General features: G+C 43.5%; 1 protein-coding gene across 1 annotated transcript in view; it reads right to left on the reverse strand.

The window, feature by feature from the left end:
• LOC101686371 (F-actin-uncapping protein LRRC16A) overlaps positions 1 to 21,128 on the reverse strand; it is a 265,401-nt gene that overhangs the window by 42,610 nt on the left and 201,663 nt on the right. Inside the window, 3 exon segments of the mRNA XM_045068435.1 lie at positions 6,782 to 6,913; positions 7,625 to 7,753; positions 16,677 to 16,775. Coding sequence (XP_044924370.1) covers positions 6,782 to 6,913; positions 7,625 to 7,753; positions 16,677 to 16,775 — 360 coding nt within the window.

The raw sequence follows: 21,128 nt of genomic DNA on the forward strand, positions 1-21,128 counted from the left end.
TGTTGGTTCTTCTAATCCATGAGCATGGGATAGATTTCCCTTTGTTTATGTCATCCAATATTCTCTATCATTACTTTACTTAAATTTACTTCAATTACTGGTAGTCATTTTCAAAGAGTTCTACCATAATAGTGAATTTGTCAATTTCTCTTTGTAATTGTATCCACTTATTCTAATATACATGGACCCATAGGATTAGACGCATACCTGTTTGAAATTACGTATTTCGGGTAAATTGGATCATTCAATGATCTGTTTTATTTCCAGTGATGCCTCTTCTGTTGTATCACTAGATCTGGAAAGGAGCATTCCTCTGGTGTGGGACTGAATCCTATATTCCAGGATGGTTAGGTTCATTGTCACCTGCCCATCCCCGTGGCTGTGACAAACCAAAATAATCTCAAATACTTCCTGATGCCCCCTAGGTATACAGTATAACCCCTGTTCAGTGCCTCTGTTTCAGTGGTTACATGAGAATTTTAACATGGATACTCTACTTCCTGTCTCAAGCAGCACTGTCCAACAGAACTTCCTGAGATGATCAGAGCGACCAACAGGGAGCCACTAGTCAGACACAGCTATTGAGCACTTCAAACACGGCCAGTGCAACTGAGGAACCGAGCTGGAAGTTTTTAAAATTTGATGTGAGCTAAAATTTAAATGACCACAAGTGGCTAACAGAGAATACATTGGACGATATAGGTCTAATGCAAATGTCTTAAATCTTTTCCAGACCATGACTGGGACCCTAGACTGGTTTTCCTCATTCCTTATTGACTTAACTACTCGCTTCTAATACTTTATTTTTCTTCTTAATTTTATAGCACAAATGGGGCATTAACACTGTTGATTATACTCAGTGTTTCTCTTTGCCCACACTCGGCATTTGCCCTGCTTGTTATTCTTTCTTGCATCTCAGACTCTCTCTGATAATTTTTCCTTTGTCCCAAAGTATATGTTTTTTCTTAAAAAGAATTATTTATTTTAGAGAGACAGTGAGAGGGAGAGGGGGAAAGGGCAGAGGGAGAGAATCCTCGACTCCCCGCTGAATATGGATCCCATTACCCTGAGATCACACCTGAGCCGCAATCAAAAGTCGGATGCTCAACTGACTGAGCCACCCAGGTGCCCCAAGTATATCCTTCAGGTGTTTATTTAGTATAGTCTAGTTAGAGTAAACATCACAGTTTTTGTTTGGATAAAAATGTTCTCATTTCACCTTTATTCTTAAAAACTAGGTTTTATTGGATATATCATTCTTGGTTTATACTCCATGTTCTCTCAGAAGCATGAAGATATCCTTTTCATTGTCTTTGGCTTCCACCCTCTGTTGATTTGGGAGCTGTCTTGTCGGTCTTAGTATCGGTCTTTTTAAAGTAATATGGTTTTCCCCTCCCTCTGGCTCCTTGCAATGCACTCTCTTTGTTCTCAGTGCTTTTCACTTCCTGTTATGTGGTTCTAGACAATGGATTTGCTTTTATCTATCGGACACGGGTTTCACCCGACTTTCTGAATTCAAAGATTCTGGTTATCAGTGCCTGAAATCCTCAGCCCTCATCTCCTCAACTGTTACCTTTTGCTGTTCTCCCTTTCCTTCTGGAAATCTAAACTAGGCTTATGGTACACTTTCTCACTCTAACCGTGCTTCTTAACTTTTCTTACACAGACTTCCTTTTGTTACTCTATGTTATCCTACCTTCAGACAGTTTGAGTTGAACAGGCAATGCGATCACTGGAAATGCGATCATCAGATTTCACTTTGCCTGTATCTCCCCAATGCTAATTAGGAGGGTATCTCCTAACTGTAAAAATAACTAACAATACTCAGAAAACTTACATAGCATTTGTAAAGTAAGTTGGCAGCTACACCCCCGTATTCTGCTTTGAGCCAACACTTACTGCCATCTACCACCAGCAAACACAACCTCTGCACTTAAGTGCCTGATGTCTTTCATTTGCTTTAAGAAATAAGTAGAGGGATGGGGCGCCTGGGTGGCTCAGTGGGTTAAGCCACTGCCTTCAGCTCAGGTCATGATCCCGGGGTCCTGGGATCAAGTCCCGCATGGGGCTCTCTGCTCAGCGGGGAGCCTGCTTCCCTTCATCTCTCTCTCTGCCTGCCTCTCTGCCTGCTTGTGATCTCTCTCTGTCAAATAATTAAATAAAATCTTTAAAAAAAAAAAAAGAAATAAGTAGAGGGAAACAAGAAAATTCAGAGAACCCAAGTGAACACCTGCTAAAATGCCATCAACACCCCTCAGGACTAATTTCCTTAGTAAATCTGAAATTGACCAGTGAAGTATTTCACAGGGTGTTCCGGGAGTGAAATCATGAATTTCCAAGGCCAAAACAAGCACTCTAAAATTTAAGTCCCAAAGGGAAAAATGAAAGTTTCTTTTATGTTAAAACACTCAAATCTCACTTATTCACCTACTATTACTCTAGGAATAAATGTTAGGATCAAAAACAGGGAAAACAGGAAGAGAGTTGTCTTTTAAAAACACCTAAAACAGACCAGCCCAGAGAAAATATCGCCTCTTCTCAATGAAGGAATTTCTCCAAATTTAATTGCTTTCTTCTCCTCCAGATAGTCTGCTGAGAAGGCTGGTTTACCTGGCCATTCTGTTGCTTTTCTGAAAGGGTATTTCTGAAAGATGTCTCAGAGCGCTATTTGAACTTATTATTACCCAATATTCAAAATGTTTACTGCTGACCTTCATGCAGGACAGTGCCTAGACACAGGGGATACACAGCTGAGTGGCTTAAAGAAAGCTGACTTACAGCAAGATCAGGACACAACCTCAGGCCTACTTGTCCCATTTTTTAAAAAACCATTGTAATAAGATCTTAATTTTTACGAAATAATCCACCCACTTTAGCTTCTGCTAGTACAACATACTAATTTTAAAGAACCTGGGAAACAGAGAAAGGGCTTTTTTAAAAAGCTAAAGTAGATACTAGTAATGAAGTAAATAAAGACCACTGTGGTTTAGTGAGAAAGTCAATATGGATTATAATGAAAACATTTTTTCCTACATCGTTTTAAGAAAATCAAGATCTTGAAAGGCTTTATACATATACAAATGGGTAGGGTGCCTCAGTGGCTCAGTCAATTGAATGTCCAGCTTTTGATTTGGGCTTAGCTCCTGATCTCAGGGTCATGAGGTTAAGCCCCACCTCAGGCTCTGTGCTCAGCACAGGGTCGCCTGTCCCTCTCTCTCTCTGTTCCTCCCCCTGCTCTTTCTCAACTAAATAAAATCTTAAAAAATAGACAAATGGGTATTTTTTTTGTTTAAATAGTAAAATGATGTCCACTTGTTAGTAAGTCCGAAGGAAACAGAGAAGACGTGAGCTGCCTAAGTCTGTTGAAAGAAGTCTATTGTTCCCAGTTCCAAGGAAATTAATGAGTAACATTTAATTAAGAAGCTGTGATTGAAGATTTGCAATGATTCCTGCCAGACATTCCCAAAGGGAAAGGAACTTGGAACTCAAAAGGACTGAGAGTAAAGAAAACAGGCGAGTGGGGACTACAAAAATGGGCCGAGGAGGAGTCGGGGACCTCCGAGAGCCATGAGAACAGAGAGAAGCAGGCTCTGAGGTTTGCGAATAAGGAAGCGCTGATGGAGAACATGCTGATACTGACAAGGGGTCAGAAAGGCCCGCCTCAAAAAAATGTGGGGAATGTCTATTTACAGAAAAATATTTTGGGTCCTAAATAGACTGACATTAGTGCAGGCTTTGAACAACTCAAAAGCCTTTTGCTTCAGACCTCCGCCTTCTACTCCCTTCCAAGAATGAGGGGCAAGTCAACTAGAACCCCTCGGAGCACAGAGGAGAAGGACACGTGTGATCGGAGACTCCTCGGTCAGAAGCTGTTTGGCAGGGATGTTCCTGATGCAATATTCCACCCTGATTTTTTGGATTTGGGGTGTTTGTTTTGGTTTGGTTTGGTTTAACTGAAGTTTTATTTCTCATTCCCATAAAGTCCACCTTAGGACTGTGGGATTCTGCAGAATAGCTTCTCTCCATGCACGGGGCTCAGCATTCCAAACGACTCTCAGTTTCTGGCCCTTTTTTCTGCACGGGCCTCCACGACTGCGCGGGAAGAGCCCAGATGTTTCACGCCGACTTCGACACCAGCCAATTCTCAGTACGTGAGGAGTGCTCACAGAGACTTTAGAGGAAAACATTAGATGATAGATACGAATATACAATTTAGAAAAGAAGAAAAACCAATAGATAATAAAATTACCTGACTTATACTAGCTATTAAAAACAAAACAAAACAAAACAAAGGCCAAATAAGATTTTTCTACTCCTCTAACCTGACAAATAGGAACAGAAGACTACAGTAGGGTCGGGGAGGGTGTGGCAGTGGGAACACTGGCTGCAGATGTAGATGAAAGTATAAAAGGTCCCATCTGACCTGGAAACGCGCCAGTTACTGGCATTTACCCTACCTGGATTAATTAGAAATCAGACCATAAATAATGGCGGTTGTGAGGTAACAGAAAATATGTATAATGCTCTCCGGCCCCAGTTCCTGGCACAGAGCTCCTGAAACCCTTGCAATTTCCTGAGAGAAAACACTAGAAGCATCTTCAGTTCTAAAATCTGGCCTGTGACCCTGATTCCTGACCTAGGCTCCTAAAACCCTCGTACTATCCCAGAGGCTAGAGTGTCTGTTCTAACGAGGTGACGCAGGGTGGGCTTCTGAATGGTTCCTGATTGGGGACTGGTCCCCGAGAGACCAAACACCACACTCAGAAGGTCGGAATTTTCAGCCCTGCTCCCCGTGTGTCTTGAGAAGGAAGAAGGGCTGAAGATGAAACTAACGATCAGTCATGACTACGTGATGAAGCCTCCATAGAACTCTGAAAAGGACACGTTCAGAGAGTTTGCAGAGTGGTGAAGACCTGGAGGTGTGGGAGGAGGGGCGCTCCAGGACAGGTAGCCCCCTCCCCCTGCCCGACGACCTTGCCTGGTACACCTCTTCCCTTGGAGGGTTCGTCTGTACCCTTTATCATATCCTTTCACAAAGTGGTCAGCGCGTTTCCTTGAGTTCTGTGAGCTGCGCTAGTCAATCAGTCGCACCTGAGCAGGGTGTCATAGGTGTCGTGGGAACCTCTGACTTAATGACACAACCCGTCAGTCAGGAACACAGGTGGCAACCTAGACTTGACCTTGGTGTCTGAAGTGGTGGTGGGGGGCAGTCCTGTGAGACTGAACTCTCCACCTGGGGGGGGGGGGTCTGAACCTTCCCCAGGGAGATAGTGTTGGAATAGAATGAAGTTGTCGGACACCCAGCTGGTGTCCCTGAGAACCACGTGGTGGGGGAAGAAGCCTCACACATCTGGTGACCGGAAGTGTCCTTTGGCATGAAAGCAAAGGCGAGACACACACAGGTGAGTGGAGGTTTCCAAACACATTGGCAGATCCAGACAATGAACTACTATGTAGCCATTAAAATGATGGTGATTTTTCACTTATCTGGAATTGTACTCATGCCGTTGTACCGAATCCAAAAAGCACTATAGTCTATACGAACAATCGTGCATTTGGACACAGAACATTTGGGAATTCACTGGAATGTTAAGAGGGATGCGATCCCTGGGATTTCAAGTGATTTTTTCCCTTTCCTTTCTTTCACAGTTGTTAGTATTATTTAAATGCTTCACAGACTAAGTTTCCTTTTTAAAATAAAAAATAAATAGCAACGAAGATCGTTTCCTTCCTACATACTGTATCCTTCATGGAGGATGAAACAAGTGCCATTAGGTAACAAATGAGCTGGTGGAACTCTGCGCCGACGGGCCTCCTTCTGCCCCTCCGCCTTTACTCACAATGGATGCAAAACACCTACATTAAATAAAAGAAAGACGACTCACTCCAGTCTCTCTCTGCGTTACATGCCCAGAAAGATAAAGAGGGGCTTAAACTTCTAAATAATCCACAACATTTTCTCCTTCATTAATTTAATTTACAAGCAGAGTAATTATCATGTTGTGAAGTTATTACTGAGTCCCACATCCAATCCCCATGAGCTGAAGCAATCTCATTCTCAGGAGAAAACCGACCAAATAACTATAGAAATTGAGACATGGTTTTTTAAGGCATCCTTGAACAGGCAGAGCAGAAATGAGGACCACCTTCTGCAGGTACAATTTCTCTGTGTAGTTGTGTTTTCAAGTAACCTTAGGAAAAATCTAGTCTCAGGTTACATTTCAGAGAATTTTTTTTCTTCCCCAGTCAGGGAGCCTGTGGACGAGTCTCTGCAACTTGGGTTCCTTGTTGCTTCATCTAAATCCCTGTCCTTGTCCTTCAACCAGCTTCTCATGAGGACCGTTCGTTACCCACTCACCCAGCGGAGGCCCTCTGTAGCATCAGCTTCCAGTTACCGTCAATGGGGCTCCTGTCCTCCGGGCCATTCTCTAAATCAGATGTGATGCCAGAAGATATTTTTTCCCTAGAACAGCCTTCTCTTCCTGTCTCGTAAGTGGAAATCCATCATTTGCTTATCAATGGCACCTTGTAAAGTGCATTTAAAGATTTTTCCATCAAGAGTATCAATTTTCTCGGTTTGACTTGCTCTCATTAGGTAAGAAGTTACTCCCACATTTGTACACAAAGTTCAGACAGATCCAGTGTTACTACCAGTGCCTGTGGGGTAGGTGAGCGCACACATATACAAATTGCAACCACAGAAGTCGCTACGGTAAGAAATGCCGTCACACACAGCTCTCCTAGCGACTTCCCGCTCCAAAATAACGGAAACTGCACACACCTTCAGTTGCTCATCTACGACTCTTGTCACTTCTCCAGCCATGGACTCCAGAGTTTCTTGAATGGGACCGAACGACAAGCCACTGGCCCCCACCCAGGACGCACCACCGACGTGGTACAAGTTTGGTAACAACTGTAATAAAAACACAAATAACCTCTCGGTAACTATGTAACTAAGTACCAGAGTCACTGTGGAGTTAGTGAAAAGGGTAAGAAACATTATGAGAGAGGCTCTGGTCTTGATCAAAAGCTTCATACAGATGCGTAAACTGTAGAGTTCAGGATCAGTATGTTACCTTCCCATCTTCCTCTGCAGAATGAAGGTATTTGACTAAGGCTCATGATCGTCCTCCTGACAATACTCGAGGGCTATGTGAGTCCAAGAGCAGAGCCAGGCCCAGGCCCCAGGCTCTCTGGCCAGCCCTGCCCCGCCGACCCTCAGTCTTTTCTCCATGAAGCCAGACTTTGGGGACCAAATCCCAATTTGAAAGAAGTTTCCTTTTAGAGGTGACAGGGGGGAGTTTCACCCTATCAGCTTAGAAGAAGAATACTCTCAAGTGAGCTGTTGCTCGTGTAAACTACAACTCTACCCCTTAGCTCTTCAGGACCCGATGACAACCCTTGTCAGCACAGGGGCCCCTACTTCTTATTCCGTGTTTTGATGACTGGTAATTAGCCCAGGGAACAGAAAGGAGGCAAAGAGGAACTCCCCTCACTCTGCCACTTGTCAGTCACCTTGACATTGGGTAGAAAGCTAGAAAGAGTTGGACCTCGTTTGTAGAACTGAAGTTTAAACAAGCTTTTTATTACACAAGACTTTCCTGTAGCCTGAAGTGAAACTCACCGTTTTAGAATTCTTCGCATCACGCATGAGCCTCTCTGCTGACTTTAAGTCTTCCTGGACAGCGTCTCCCGCACAGTTTCGTAAGGAGTTGAGATGGTCCTGTACTTTCACACATATTCTGTCAATCATCTGCTCCACGCCGTGAGAAGGACAGCAAGCACCCAAGGCAGCACAGCCAATATTCAGAGAGAAGAAAACACGGAATGAATGAGGACAAAAACACCTCTTAACTAGAACATTCCAGAAGGTAGCTTTCGGCCAGTTATTAATTTATCTGTTCATATCAGCAGCGTTCGGCAACATTAACTCCAATAAAAGCTCAGGGACTTCAGTCCTCTTTCCTGCCTTAGGAAATGCAGCACGTAGAACCAAAGTGTGTACTTCTGGATGATTCAGAATTTCGTGGCTACTCTGTGACATTTCGCTAGATAATAACTCTCCTTCATTAATTTCTATTAAGTACCCTCTGTGACAGACACAGTGCCAGGTACTGAGGAAACAGAGAAATGGACTGTGTAATTTGGCAGCGGCTGAAATGACAACAAGATGGTGTCCACAGCCAGTTGGTCTCAGTATTACAGAATCATAAGATCTCTGGAAATTAATATTTTTAAAAAGATTTTATTCATTTATTTGAGAGAAAGAGAGCATGAGCAAGGGGAGGGGCAAAAGCAAAGGGAGAAGCAGGCTCCCCCCTGAGCAGGGCTCAATCCTGGGACCCTGAGATCATGACCTGAGCCAAAGGCAGACGCTTAACTGACCGGGCCACTCAGGTGCCCAGAAATTAATATTTTTAAAGCTAATTCAATTATATGGGGAAGTAATAGGTACTTCCCCATATAAATTAAAAAGCCACTCTTCTGCCCAAAAAAACACATTGAGGTTTTATTATTTTAACACAGGCAATAATAAAGTTGATAACATTTAGTTTCTATTCCGTGAAAGCCCCTCTCCCAGGTTAATTACATCTGAATCATTTTCAGTCACTCCAGGGACGTAAGCGTGAAACCCAGAGGGAAGTGGAAGATCACTACTGGAGACAAAAAGTACCAGAGATGGGCAAGATTATGTCCTTTTGTATTTGCATTTACAGAAAAGAGCATGAAGAAAGCTAAGAATTCTAATGAAAGAGATAAACTGTGGTTTACAAAGTCTCTCCAGTATTTTGCTCAGAACTGCAGGCAATTTCATGGTCTTAAAAAATTACTCCTCTTCCAGAGACCTCACATACCCAGAGTCCTAGCCCATCTGGGCATTCACTCGGCAGAGGCAGCAATCTAGTGATTTTTTTTTTTTTTTTTTAAGATTTTATTTGTTTTTTTGACAGACAGAGATCACAAGCAGGCAGAGAGAGAGGAGGAAGCAGGCTCCCTGCCGAGCAGAGAGCCCGATGTGGGCTCAATCTCAGGACCCTGGAATTATGACCCGAGCCGAAGGCAGAGGCTTTAACCCACTGAGCCACCCAGGTGCCTCCTAGTAATATTTTTATTTAAATTCACACTTGCTCTATTTCGAATGATTTGAAATAACAACCACTGGAAGCCAAAGTCAGTCCCCCTTCCCCCATGAATTCTGTGACAACAGAGACGTGGGCCCAGCACCGGAAGACTTATGGTCTAAATACAGGGTGGTAGCATCACCATCCCTCTTGTCCTCCTGTTCTAGAAAATCTGTTTCTAACATTTACCCCATCTCCCTTTCTAAGGTATTAGGAAGACAACCCAGTAAAGTAACACCACTCACAGCACCTATTCCCTGACACGGGGTCACTAAGTCAACATTAATGTGCATTAAGAACAGCTCCTATTACCATCAAATGTCCTGGGGTTATAGATGTGAAGGACCCGGAGCTCCCCACAGGAAACAGAAGTTCTATGAATAATGCTTCTCACTAAAATCTAAGCTCGTAGGGAGCAATCGTATCTTAATTTGATGCGTTTTCACAATGCCCTGCAGAGAACTAACTATAGGTTTTAAAATATCTTCTTAATTGATGTAAAGTCTAACTCTTCTGTTGTATTGATCTGTGCCTCCTCAAGCGAGGAGTCATCCATAATTCAGATCTTCCCAAGAAGAATACTTAATTTCTAGAGACAGACCACATACTACAAAAGGAACTGATACAGCTCTGAGGCCACATTTGAGAGGCCTGTGGAGGAGGCACTGTGAAGTGGGTCATCCTGAACAATCAGGAGGCCAAAGAGACTCCCGAAACGTGTGCGGTCCCCAAGGAGACAAGTTCCCATGACCTCAACACCATGTTCTGTAAGTGGAATTTGTAAATTACATCCACAAGAAACATAAAAATTTAGTTCTTCCATTCAAGTAGGACATAAAACCTCCCAAGTCTCAAAGGTCTGTCTGAACACACAGTTACTAAGGTTCGGAACAGCCCAAGAGGTCATAGCCAGATGCTTCACAACCAAAGAGCTCAGGGCCCAGGAACGTTAACCTACAAAAGGATGACACAGGATGACTGTGTGGAGAGCAAGTCTAAAATTCTGACAAGAACTCGAGGATTTTGACTCTCAGTTCATACTGAAGTTCCTAAGGCACACATATGTGAGGAGGAAGGGAGTCGGGAAGCCGGAAGACTGTCATCCCTTGGGCTGGCCCGCCCCATGTCTCACGATAGGTGACAGCACCTACGCTCTTCATCTGAACGGCCACTCGGTGCCTCGAGCCCCAGCAATCTACTCTCCTCACACAGCCCGCTGAAGTTGTTCACCACCACCGTCCATCCGTGCGGCTCACGTCCCTCTGAGGAAAGGTACTCTGTCATTCTTGGCCACGGTCATCTTTACGTTAAGTCCTAATCTGTCTTCCCATGTCCCCTGGGACAGACCCATGACTCTCCCTTGAGAACAATAATCAATGGCAGGCTCGCTTCTGTGGGACGGTCTGGCACACGTCTGAACGCAGGCAACTCCTCTTCCCTAATCTGCTTCTCTTCAGGCTTCACGTTCCTGGTTCCTCTTGCCACTCTGCTATGGTGACAGTCTCATAGTCCGCAACCCTTTCCACCCCCAGGCCCCTTCTCTGCATTGTCTCTTCCATCTTGGACCCTCACAAAATACCACCCCCCCCCAAATAAAACTGACTGTAACCCAGGAGAAGGGGATCGGAAAGTTAAGCGGGGCGGGCACCTTCCTTACTGTAGCAAGCATACCTCCATTAATGCGGTACAGGTCAAGCTGGCTTCTGTGGCAGCTAAATCACCACTAGCTCACGTCACACCCGTTGGGGACCGATGGGCTAAAGAACCCGAAGTTCAGAACTTAGAACTCCTAGTAATAAATGCCATCCTTGGTTGCTCTCCACTTGTTATAACCGTTCCAGCAAATGCCACACTTGCCGAGAAATTTCATCTTTCTCCATGTCAATCTCTTTAGCCGATTCAAGAGACAGACTGAACGCCTAAAACCAAATGCGATACCGTCCTGAGTAAGATACACCTTATACCACCCAGTGACTGAGAAGCCTGGAAGTGGAAAGAAATATTCACATCAACCGTAACTCAAGCTAGAGAACTCTCCCTAATAAAACACCCATAAGGGCACCCACATTTTGTTCGTCTTGTTCTGCCCAAGCTCAGCTCTGTTTCCTACAAGGGTGCCTGCCACATACTTAGAAGTATGGAATGATGCAGGAATGATACACAGGAATGATATGAAGACGTGCAAGATTTCAGCCAAGGGAGGGAGCCCATCTAGCCGAGGTTGAAGGTGGCTTTTCAACTGGGTCCTGAAAGATTTCTACAGGTTGAGAAAGTCGAAGGGAATTTTAAGCAAAAGGATAAGCATAAGCAAAGGCACGGGCAGGCACCTGCGAGGACTATTTCCTGATTAGGAACAGAGCACTTTATTGTAGGAGACAGGACTGGAACGTTCAGCTAAGGCAAGAGAGTGTGAGACCCAGGCACAGGCTAAGGAGGTGGAACAGGGTGTACGGGGTATGGGGTATCCCGTCCTGGCTCCTGCCACAACCGTGAGGTCTACAGATCCTTACCCCGTAGCACCCTCGGTGACTCAGCTTCCCTGCCTGATGCAAAGGACATGGGCTATAGAGAGCAGAAGGAGACATGGAAGGTGGATATACCAGTTCCCACCGTACTTATGAAAGAAGACACAGAAGTGAGTTGATAAAAACACCTGAGCAAGAGGGCTGGCAATGGAAATGGGGGTAAAAAAAAAGGAGGAACAGCTGCAAAGACACTTGGAAGGTCAACGGGTGGCCACAGCGACCATTGGCTGGTGGTGGCAAAGGAGACATCTAAGATGGCCACAAGGGTTCTATCCTTGGTGATGAGGCCATTGAGAGAAATGGTAAAATCAGGAGTCCCAGAGATAAATTTTGTCTTAGTGACCCCCTATCTCAGACATGCTGAGCAAGTGTTGATAAGTAAAATTTGCTGGAAAAAAAACAGGGATAGACCCAGGAGTTCCCCACAGTTGGAGCATTAAAATGGTAAGGGTAGATGAAATAGCTAAAGGAAAGAAGTACTAAGTACAAAACTTAGGAAAGGGACTGCAGTCGGAAGATGAAAGGTTTAAGAGGCATGTGGGAAGGAGACAGACAGGACCCAAGAGGAGCAGAAAGATATTCAAAACGGCACATTGTCAGTGAATGAAGCAGTGAGTCTTCGGAAGGATGAGGCAAGTCAATCGTGACGATATCTGTGACAGTTAAGACTAACAGCAGCAACGTTAACGGTTTACTGGTGACAAGTCAAGTTCTTCTCATGCTTTATCTCAGTGAATCCCCCAGCATCTTCAGAGTTGTCTCCCTGGCTTCACAGATGAAGAAACCAAGGCTGGGACAGGTTTAAGTGACTCACATCAGTTCACGCCCACAGGGAAAGCAAAGCCCGTCCTTCAGTCTGGGCCGTCCGCACTATCCTGCCTCCTCTCATGAACAGATGAGGGAGAAAAAGCCCAGGGACTTGGTGACATTCACCACGGAGAGAGCCATTCTGGTACAGATAGGGACACATCTGGAAAGGTTACGAGGTGATGAGATAGCAAAGAGGTCAAGCATGTGAGGCAGGAGGGGAATGCACTGGAAAAGAGCTACAGACACTAAAACTGCCTTCTACCTTTTTAAAAAATGGTCAGCAATGTTTATGAGTGAGAAGAGTGGATTTCGGCAAACTATAGGCAATTCTAGGCCTGTTTTAATTTTTTTATTTTTCAAAAGTCTTTATATTTTGCGAATTCAGTGTTTAAAAACAAAAAACAAAAAACAAAAAACAAACCCACATAGGAAAACAGACTGGAAAGAAATAAATCAAGACCATGTGGGTGAGGGTGTGCCCGAGACTGCCTTTATAAATAAAGCTTTATTCATTCATGCACACAGTGGCTATGGCAGCTTCCGCTCTCCCAGAGCAGAGCTGAGCTGTGATGTTGTTGCAGACCCGAAAATTTGTCTGCAAATCCAAAAATGTTTACTTTTTGTTTTTTTACCAAAACGATATGCTAACTTCCTGACGAAGAGAGTTTATGAGCTGGATAAGAATATGAAAGCAAAGGGAGAGTATGGTATCTTAGAATCTTTTTTTTTTTTTTTTAAATATTTTATTTATTTATCAGAGAGAGAGAGGGGAGAGAGCGAGCACAGGCAGACAGAATGGCAGGCAGAGGCAGGGGGAGAAGCAGGCTCCCCGCCGAGCAAGGAGCCCGATGTGGGACTCGATCCCAGGACGCTGGGATCATGACCTGAGCCGAAGGCAGCTGCTTAACCAACTGAGCCACCCTTAATGAGAATTCTTGGCTACCCAGCTGGCCGGGACAGTAGTCACAGAGCGCCTATTCTTTCTGTATTCAGATTTCTGGAAACTTCGATAAGAAGTTTCAGTCTCTTGGAGATAAATCTCTCTTAAAGTAACTGAACCAATTAAAGTCTGAAAACTGCTAATCATAACGTCCTAGGAAATCCCCAAAGAGAAAAGGTGGAAATATACCTACCACACAAGGACTCAAATAATTCAGACAGATGTCACCCATGCAGAATTAAACATCCGCACTACGCCCCCTGTGTCCCATTTCCTCGAGGCTGAGAAGACGAAACTTACTTTTAAGGATTAGCATTAAAGGTTGCTGCAGTAATTTTTTTGGATGGGTAAAATCCCCTGCGATTGAGGGGCAACATTGGAAGGATATTGTAGTAAGAAGAGCCCGTATTACGGCAGCTCAGAAAGGAACCCAAGGCAAAGACTCAATGTAAGATTTTAGCACTCTCACTGCTTTTAATGTTCACCACTAAAACCAGGAAGTAACAGTAAACCATAAAGTGCTAAGCTAATATTCGTCCCTTACAGGGGAGAAAAAAATAGATTTTTCAGGCATTGGTAAGGGAAACATTTTGTTTTCTTTCTCAAAACTCCCCGCTACCTCACCAATATTCATAATTATCATTTTTCTTTTTTTATTTTTAAAGAGTTTAACAGACAGAGATCACAAGTAGGCAGAGAGGCAGGCAGGGGTGAGAAAGCAGGCTCCCCGCTGAGCAGAGAGCCCCCCCATGCCAGGCTTAATCCCAGGACCCCGAGATCATGACCAGAGCCAAAGGCAGAGGCTCAACCCACAGAGCCCACCCAGGCACCTCCTTTTTTTCTCAATATACATCGTTTTCCTATTTCCTTTACAAAGAATACATATTTGCTGTACAGGTTTCAAAGAACACTGTGAAGTATATGAGACTGAAATGCACCTAAAACCTCTTGAGGAAACCCTCACAGACCTCTATGCAGACCTATGCGGTCTTCCAGATAATTTCACCCACTTGGAGTAATATGTGACGCTTTTATCGTGGGCACTTCTCTTTCATTCTCTTTTAAGAAAAAGCAACAGCAAAAAATTAAAATGACATTTGCACAAGGTAAGAAAACATTAAACCATTAAAAAAAATGGGTCTCAATGACAAAGTCTGCCTACCAGTCCCCCTGCTGAGATAAACACTTTTGGAAATCCGCTGTTTTTTAAAATTCTTCTGGTGGCTTCCATTTGAAATTTAAATAGTAGACTTACATTTGTATTTTAATTTCAGTAATAGTTAACTACATTTGTATTTTTGATTTAAGAATGAATGTCAGAAAAGAGATTGAGTCCATAAAATAAAAATTAAAAACTGAGCATACTTAACACTCCTACTCAACTGTTCTCCCTCTTCAGTTTCTAATTTTCATTAGTATCAATACTGGTACATGAGGACTTCTAACATTCACATTTTTTAACATAACAATGAGGTTTTCCCTTGTCTGTGTTGATATTAAAATTTTAAGCCCACTAAAAGAAAGGCAGTTACAGAATAATGATGATGGGACCTGCACAGCAAGAAATGTAATCCCGTGTCTTAATCCCGCAGCTCCCAGCAGACTGGCCAAAGGGGCCATTTTTAAAAGCTTTCCTTCAGCTTCTGTGACTATATGGATTTCATTGTTGCTCTAGTTCCTTATTATTACTTCATATTGTGTCCTCTCTTATTTCTCATTGTTATGCTGGAGAATTTCCCCAGAGAACTTTTCGTGCGTATGTTCAACTGGGGGTGATTTCTCTAAGTCCACGTCTTGAGCCCATTTTAATTCTGTCCTCATGTCTGTTTGACAAGGTGGCGAGGTGTGGAATTTGTGGTCCCAAATAAATCCCCCTCTGAACGTGGATGACATCACTTCATTTGCTTCCAGTCATTGGGACAGACGCTGGTTCTAGTTCTCCTGTAAAACAGCCCTTGATTCTCTCTGACACTCTTTAAGATTTTTTTTTCCCTCTCTTATAGGTGTTCTGACCAGGACGTGTCTAGGTGTGGCTCTTTGGGCCTTTCCTTTGGATCAATTTCAGTGGGTCACATCAACCCCACAATTCATGTTTTCTACTATTTTTTCTCCTTTTCAATTTTGAAGCTCCTCTCAGAAGGCTGTTGGGTCATTTGGAATCCACTCACCATTCTGTTTTACTTTTCTTTCATGTTTTCCATCTTTTTACTGCATGTTCTAGAGATTTTCCTTTACTTTTTCTTCCCGAGAAACACCTTACTTTGTGCCCTGCCAGTTTATTTAATTCTATCTACTGTGAGCACATTTCCAGTTGCTAAGCATTGTTTCCTGTTGCTCAGCGGACTATTCCTATTATGGATAGAATATTCCCTCAAGTCCCACTGAACTTACTAATTACAGTATTTATCGAAGTCCTTGGCTGTGCTCTGAATTATCTGAGGTCAGATTTTTGGTTTATCTTGCTCTTTCTTTGACATATATTTCCTCAAATATCTTAGGATCCTTGGTTTGGGTTGATATTTTGGAAGAAAATAATCCACATTTCTTTTATTATCATAATTCCTTTTTCTTCTCTAGCACTGGGTGGAGAGAAGGGAAATAAAGTAAAAAAGGAAACACTTTCGTTTCCCTTGAGTAATTAAGTGTTAACATTTAACAAGTTCTTTCTCTTTTTATTTTTTATTTTTTTAATTTTTAGAGAGAGAGAGAGAGAGAGAACACAAGCAGGGAGGGGGAGAGAAAGAACCTCCAGCAGGTTCCACAGTCAGGTCGGAGCCGTGGCGGGACTTGACTGCAAGACCCTGAGATCATGACCTGAGCCAAAATCAAGAGCTGGACGCTTGACCAACCGAACCACCCAGGTGCCCCAATATTCAACAAATTCTCAATTATTTGGGGGAAACTGGAATTTTGTTTCAGACTCACAGGAGTGTGAGAAAGGGGAGAGAGACACACAACGTCCCTGACGCAGCGGATCTGCTTACCCTCAGATTCTCTCATCCGTAATGAGGGGTTCCTACTATTCGCACGGAACCCGAAAATACGCTTTAGCGACAATCTTAAAAAGCACAAAATCATCAGCAACGAAAAGCACATTTTCAGCATCAGAATTAGCCTATGTTTTCCTCGCCCTCCATCCTCCCCCAAACTCTCCTTCTGTTTGTTGTCATCTCCAGAAGCCACTTCTTCCGGCGCCCCTGGGGATGACTCGGGGACAGAGATGCCGCGCGCCCCCGCGCGCCCCCCTCGGGAGAGCGCCCGCGGGCACGCGCCCCTCACCTGCTGCGTGGTGCTGGTGACGATGCCCTGCTGCAGGCGGTACGCCTGCTCCTGCAAGTACTTCCGGGTCTCGTGGTTCCGCAGCAGGTAGTTCTCGATCTGAAAAGCAAGCACACGGATCTCTCAAGGACACGCCGCGACTCGGTGGAGGGTGAAGGGAGAAGCCAGAAACAGCGAGGGGCTGAACTTGGAACCAAAGCTCAGAGTCGCTGACCCCACGCCCATGACCCCGCGGAGACCGGAAGCGGGCTGTCACCGTGATGCACGCTGGGAGTGCGAGTCAGAGACGGAAGCCGCGGGTCCCGGGAGCGAGCTGACAGGACTCGGTGGCTGACAAAGATGGGCGACGGTCTGAGTGCCCCGCCGTCGGAGACCCCACGCGGTGATCCCTGCTTTCCCTCAGGAGTCTCTCCCTCGCGAGTCCTTCACCACCCACCAGTTGCAAACTTAAATAAACGGGCCACGGTGTACAGGTGGCGGCCTCCGAAACCCCGAGCCTGCAGGAGGCGGACGCCATCGACCCTGAGAAAACTACCAGTTTGAAGGGAAAAAAGGAGAAAATAGGTGGAAAATTGGAAGGCCACCAGCTGCACGACACAAAGACATATACTAGTTTCATCAACTCAGGAGGTCTTCACGCTATCTCAAAAACAGCACTGATTTTAGCAAAAGTAGAGAAAACACGAAAACAGATTTCCACAGAAAATAACGCTTGAAGTTGCCTCAAGTCTGGGTTTTTCGACACAATCTCCTATTAAAAATTCAAACATACAAATGATGACCAGATGGGAATGAAGTGTTTCAGAACACTGATCCAGTAATCCGACGGGGTTAACTGCTGGGAGACGGACGTGTAGGAAGATGTCGGCAAAGAATGCTTCGCCATCAGTAACTGCACCGTCTGGGTTTTTTTTTTCTTTTATTTCAGTTGTTGTTTTCATTTGTTTTTAATAATACCACTTAACCGTTTGGCTTTGATTTGTCACTGTAGTTCCCTGGTTAAGAACTTCTAATAACCGGGAGCCTCTCCATATTATGACATTTTCATTTTCATTTTCCATATGCTAACATGACCACTGTTTAATACCAATGAGAGACAATTAAAATGCAGACTATAATTACTATCATCCATGGAAACCGTAAAGCAGAACGAAATGTACCTTTCTACTAAAGGTAAGTGAAGGAATTATAAAAATGAAGAGATCCCTGAAATGAAACATCATTTAAGTGACACATTAGGACCATGGCATTTTATTTTATTAATTTTCTCTTCTGCTTCCCCCAAAGTCATGTCCTTCCAAGGTGACATTACCATCGATGGGAAATGTTTTCGCAAAAAAAAAAAAAAAAAAAATCCTGCCTGAAATAACACAGGTACACACTGCCACCCAGCTTTGGGTACTTTTGCTTTATTATTTGTCCTTTTGCATTTGGTCTTGTTAAGCACTGTCCTGGGGGCCAGCTGTGACAGCAGCTTGTACCAGAGGCTCGGCTCATGTATGGGCCACGCACCCAGGGCTGGCCCATGCATTTCCAGACTTTCTAGAGGCGTATCAATGGTGCTGCACAGTCTAAGTCTGGAGGGATTTATTTATTTATTTATTTATTTATTTATTTTTAGAGGGAAAAAAAAATTTAAAGCTCATTTCTAAAAGCCAGTGCAAGGGGAAGGAAGAATAACAATGATTCAGTTCCCTTAACATCAACCACTGGCACATCACCACTAAAAGGACTGCCTCTTAGATTAGCAGGATAAGCCTTCCTTCCCCGCACTATTCCAGGGCAAGGACAGAGACCCCATGTCCTACAGGCTGAGGATGGAGGACCTGACTGAAGATGGAGGGAAAGGGCCCAAAGTGTCGTCATCATGTCTGCCGGTCCTCCTGGGCAGCTATGACCTGGACGGCCCTCTAGAGCTGATCGACACCTTCAGTCTCACTGCTAAAAACAGCAGCAGCATAAAAGACAAAAAGACCTGTATTTCAATGTAGAAATCATATATTTAAAAACAAAAAACAACCCCCCCCAACTTCTAATGATTGAGTACAGGATCACAGTGTTATTCTTTACTAGAGTAAAATTAAAAAGCGTGTTTCTTCTGGGGAATAGACTTCTGTTACAATGAAATCTTCACGCTATGAGAGTATAGTAAGTATTCTAGAAAAAAATGATAAATGTCAGCTTTAAAGTCACTAATTTTTCATTAAAGAAAACACAAATTTCACAATTAACATATTTGTAGATGAGGCATTTCTTGTTTTTTATGTCCTCTCTTTTTCTGCTTTAAGTATTGTATATGATTACACTTTTCTCTCCTTAGTATATTGACTACACTTCTTCTAAAACAGTTTTTAGTAGTTGCCACAGTGTTTGCAATATTTAACTATTTCAAGTCCCCTTTCACAGAATGCTGTACCATTCTGCAACCAGTATAGCTTCCTTGTAAGAGAGCACCATCAATTTCTTCCTCTCCTCGTAACAATGCTATCTTTGCACGTTTTGATTTCTCCTTCACTTTTTAAAAAAAATATTTATTTATTTGTTTGTTTGTTCGTTTGAGAGAAGGGGGGGGTAGGGGAAGGGAGAGGTAGAGGGAGAAGGAGAGAGAGAGTCCCAGTCAGACTCCCTGCTCAGCGTGGGGCCAACTCAGGGCTCGATCTCACATCTCACGACCCTGAGATCATGTTCTGAGCTGAAATCAAGAGTCAGACACACAGCTGACTTTGCCACCCAGGCGCCCTCTCCTTTACTTTTGAAGAAGATTTTGCTAGATACAGAATTCTAGGCTGCTGGATATTTTTCTTTTGGTGCTTTAAATATTTCATTCTGCTTTCTTCTTGCTTGTATGATTTCTTTTTTCTTTTTTTTTTTTTTTTATTTGAGAGGAGACAGTGAGAGAGAGCATGAGCGAGGAGAAGGTCAGAGAGAGAAGCAGACTCCCCGTGGAGCTGGGAGCCCAATGCGGGACTTGATCCCGGAACTCCGGGATCATGACCTGAGCCGAAGGCAGTCGTCCAACCAACTGAGCCACAGGCATCCCTGCTTGTATGATTTCGGACACAAAGTCTGTTATAATTCTTATCCTTTTTTCTCAATATGTAAGGGCTTCCCGCCTTATCCCCAGCTTCAGGATTTTCTCTTTATCTTTGGTTTTCTGCAGTTTAAACATGATATCCCTACATGTAGATTTTTAGGGATATTTATCCTATTTGGTGTTCTCTACGTTTCCTCAATTTGTAGTTTGGTGCCTGTCACTAAATTTGGAAAATTCTCAGTCATTATTATTTCAACTACTTTTGATCCCTTGTCTTCCTTCTCCCTCTGGCATTCCCACTGTGCGGATGCTCTACCTTTTGTAACTGCCCCGCAGTTCAGGAATATTCTGTTCTGGTTTTCTCCTCCATTCCTTTTTTTTTTTCTCTTGCTTTTCAGTGAGAAATTTACATTTACCTATCTTCAGGCTCAATGATTCTTTCTTTAGCTGTGTCCGGTCCACTGATGAGCTCAAAAAAGGTATTTTTCATTTCTGTTACAGTGTTTCTGATGTCTAATACTTCCTTTTCTTTCTTAGAGTTTCTATCTCTCTGCTTACATTACTCATCTGTTCTTGCATGTTTTTTACTTTTTCCATTAGAGTCCTCAATATACTAATTAGTTATTTTAAATTGTCTGGTAATTCCAAAATCTGTGTCATATCTGAGTCTGGTTCTGATGCTTGTTTTGTCTTTCATGATGCATGTCGTAATTTTTTTTTTTTTTTAATTTTTTGCTGTTGGGGCGCCTGGGTGGCTCAGTGGGTTGGGCTGCTGCCTTTGGCTTGGGTCGTGATCTCGGGGTCCTGGGATAGAGTCCCGAGTCGGGCTCTCTGCTCAGCGGGGAGCCTGCTTCCTCCTCTCTCTCTGCCTGCCTCTCTGCCTACTTGTAATCTCTCTCTGTCAAATAAATAAATAAAAATCTTTTAAAAAATTAAAAAAAAAATTTTGTTGTTGAAACTGGATATGATGTATCTGATAACAGGAACTGAGGTAATCTAATCAGGCTTTTAATGTGCAATTTTATGTTAATCTGGCTAGAAGCTGAGTTATGCTTTAATCTCTTCCCATGTCCCTGTTTTTATCTCCTTGGTTACTTTGGGGTTTCCCTAGAAATCCTTTCTTAAATAAAGTATCTTACAGCTTTGCTCATTTGTAATCTGCTATTATCACACTTGATGTGCTGGTAAGGTATTGGGGAAGGGAATAATTCTATAATCTTAAGATTAAATTTAGGTTTTATTTAGTGGGACTGAGTTCCTGGGCTGTGACCTGCCAAAGTACTTCTTGGCCATTTTTTTTTTTCCCCCTTCCCTTCTTTGAAACAGGAAGGCTAGGATTGTTGCCTGCTTTGTCAGATAAAGCTCTGGTAGAGTAGTTTCCCCCAAGTATAAGCCTCTGTTATAGACAACAGAATGCT

This window comes from Mustela putorius, unplaced genomic scaffold, assembly GCF_011764305.1.
Source record: "Mustela putorius furo isolate JIRA1106 unplaced genomic scaffold, ASM1176430v1.1 tig00003907_pilon_pilon_pilon:0A:0A:0A:0A, whole genome shotgun sequence".
Taxonomy (NCBI): Eukaryota; Metazoa; Chordata; class Mammalia; order Carnivora; family Mustelidae; genus Mustela; species Mustela putorius.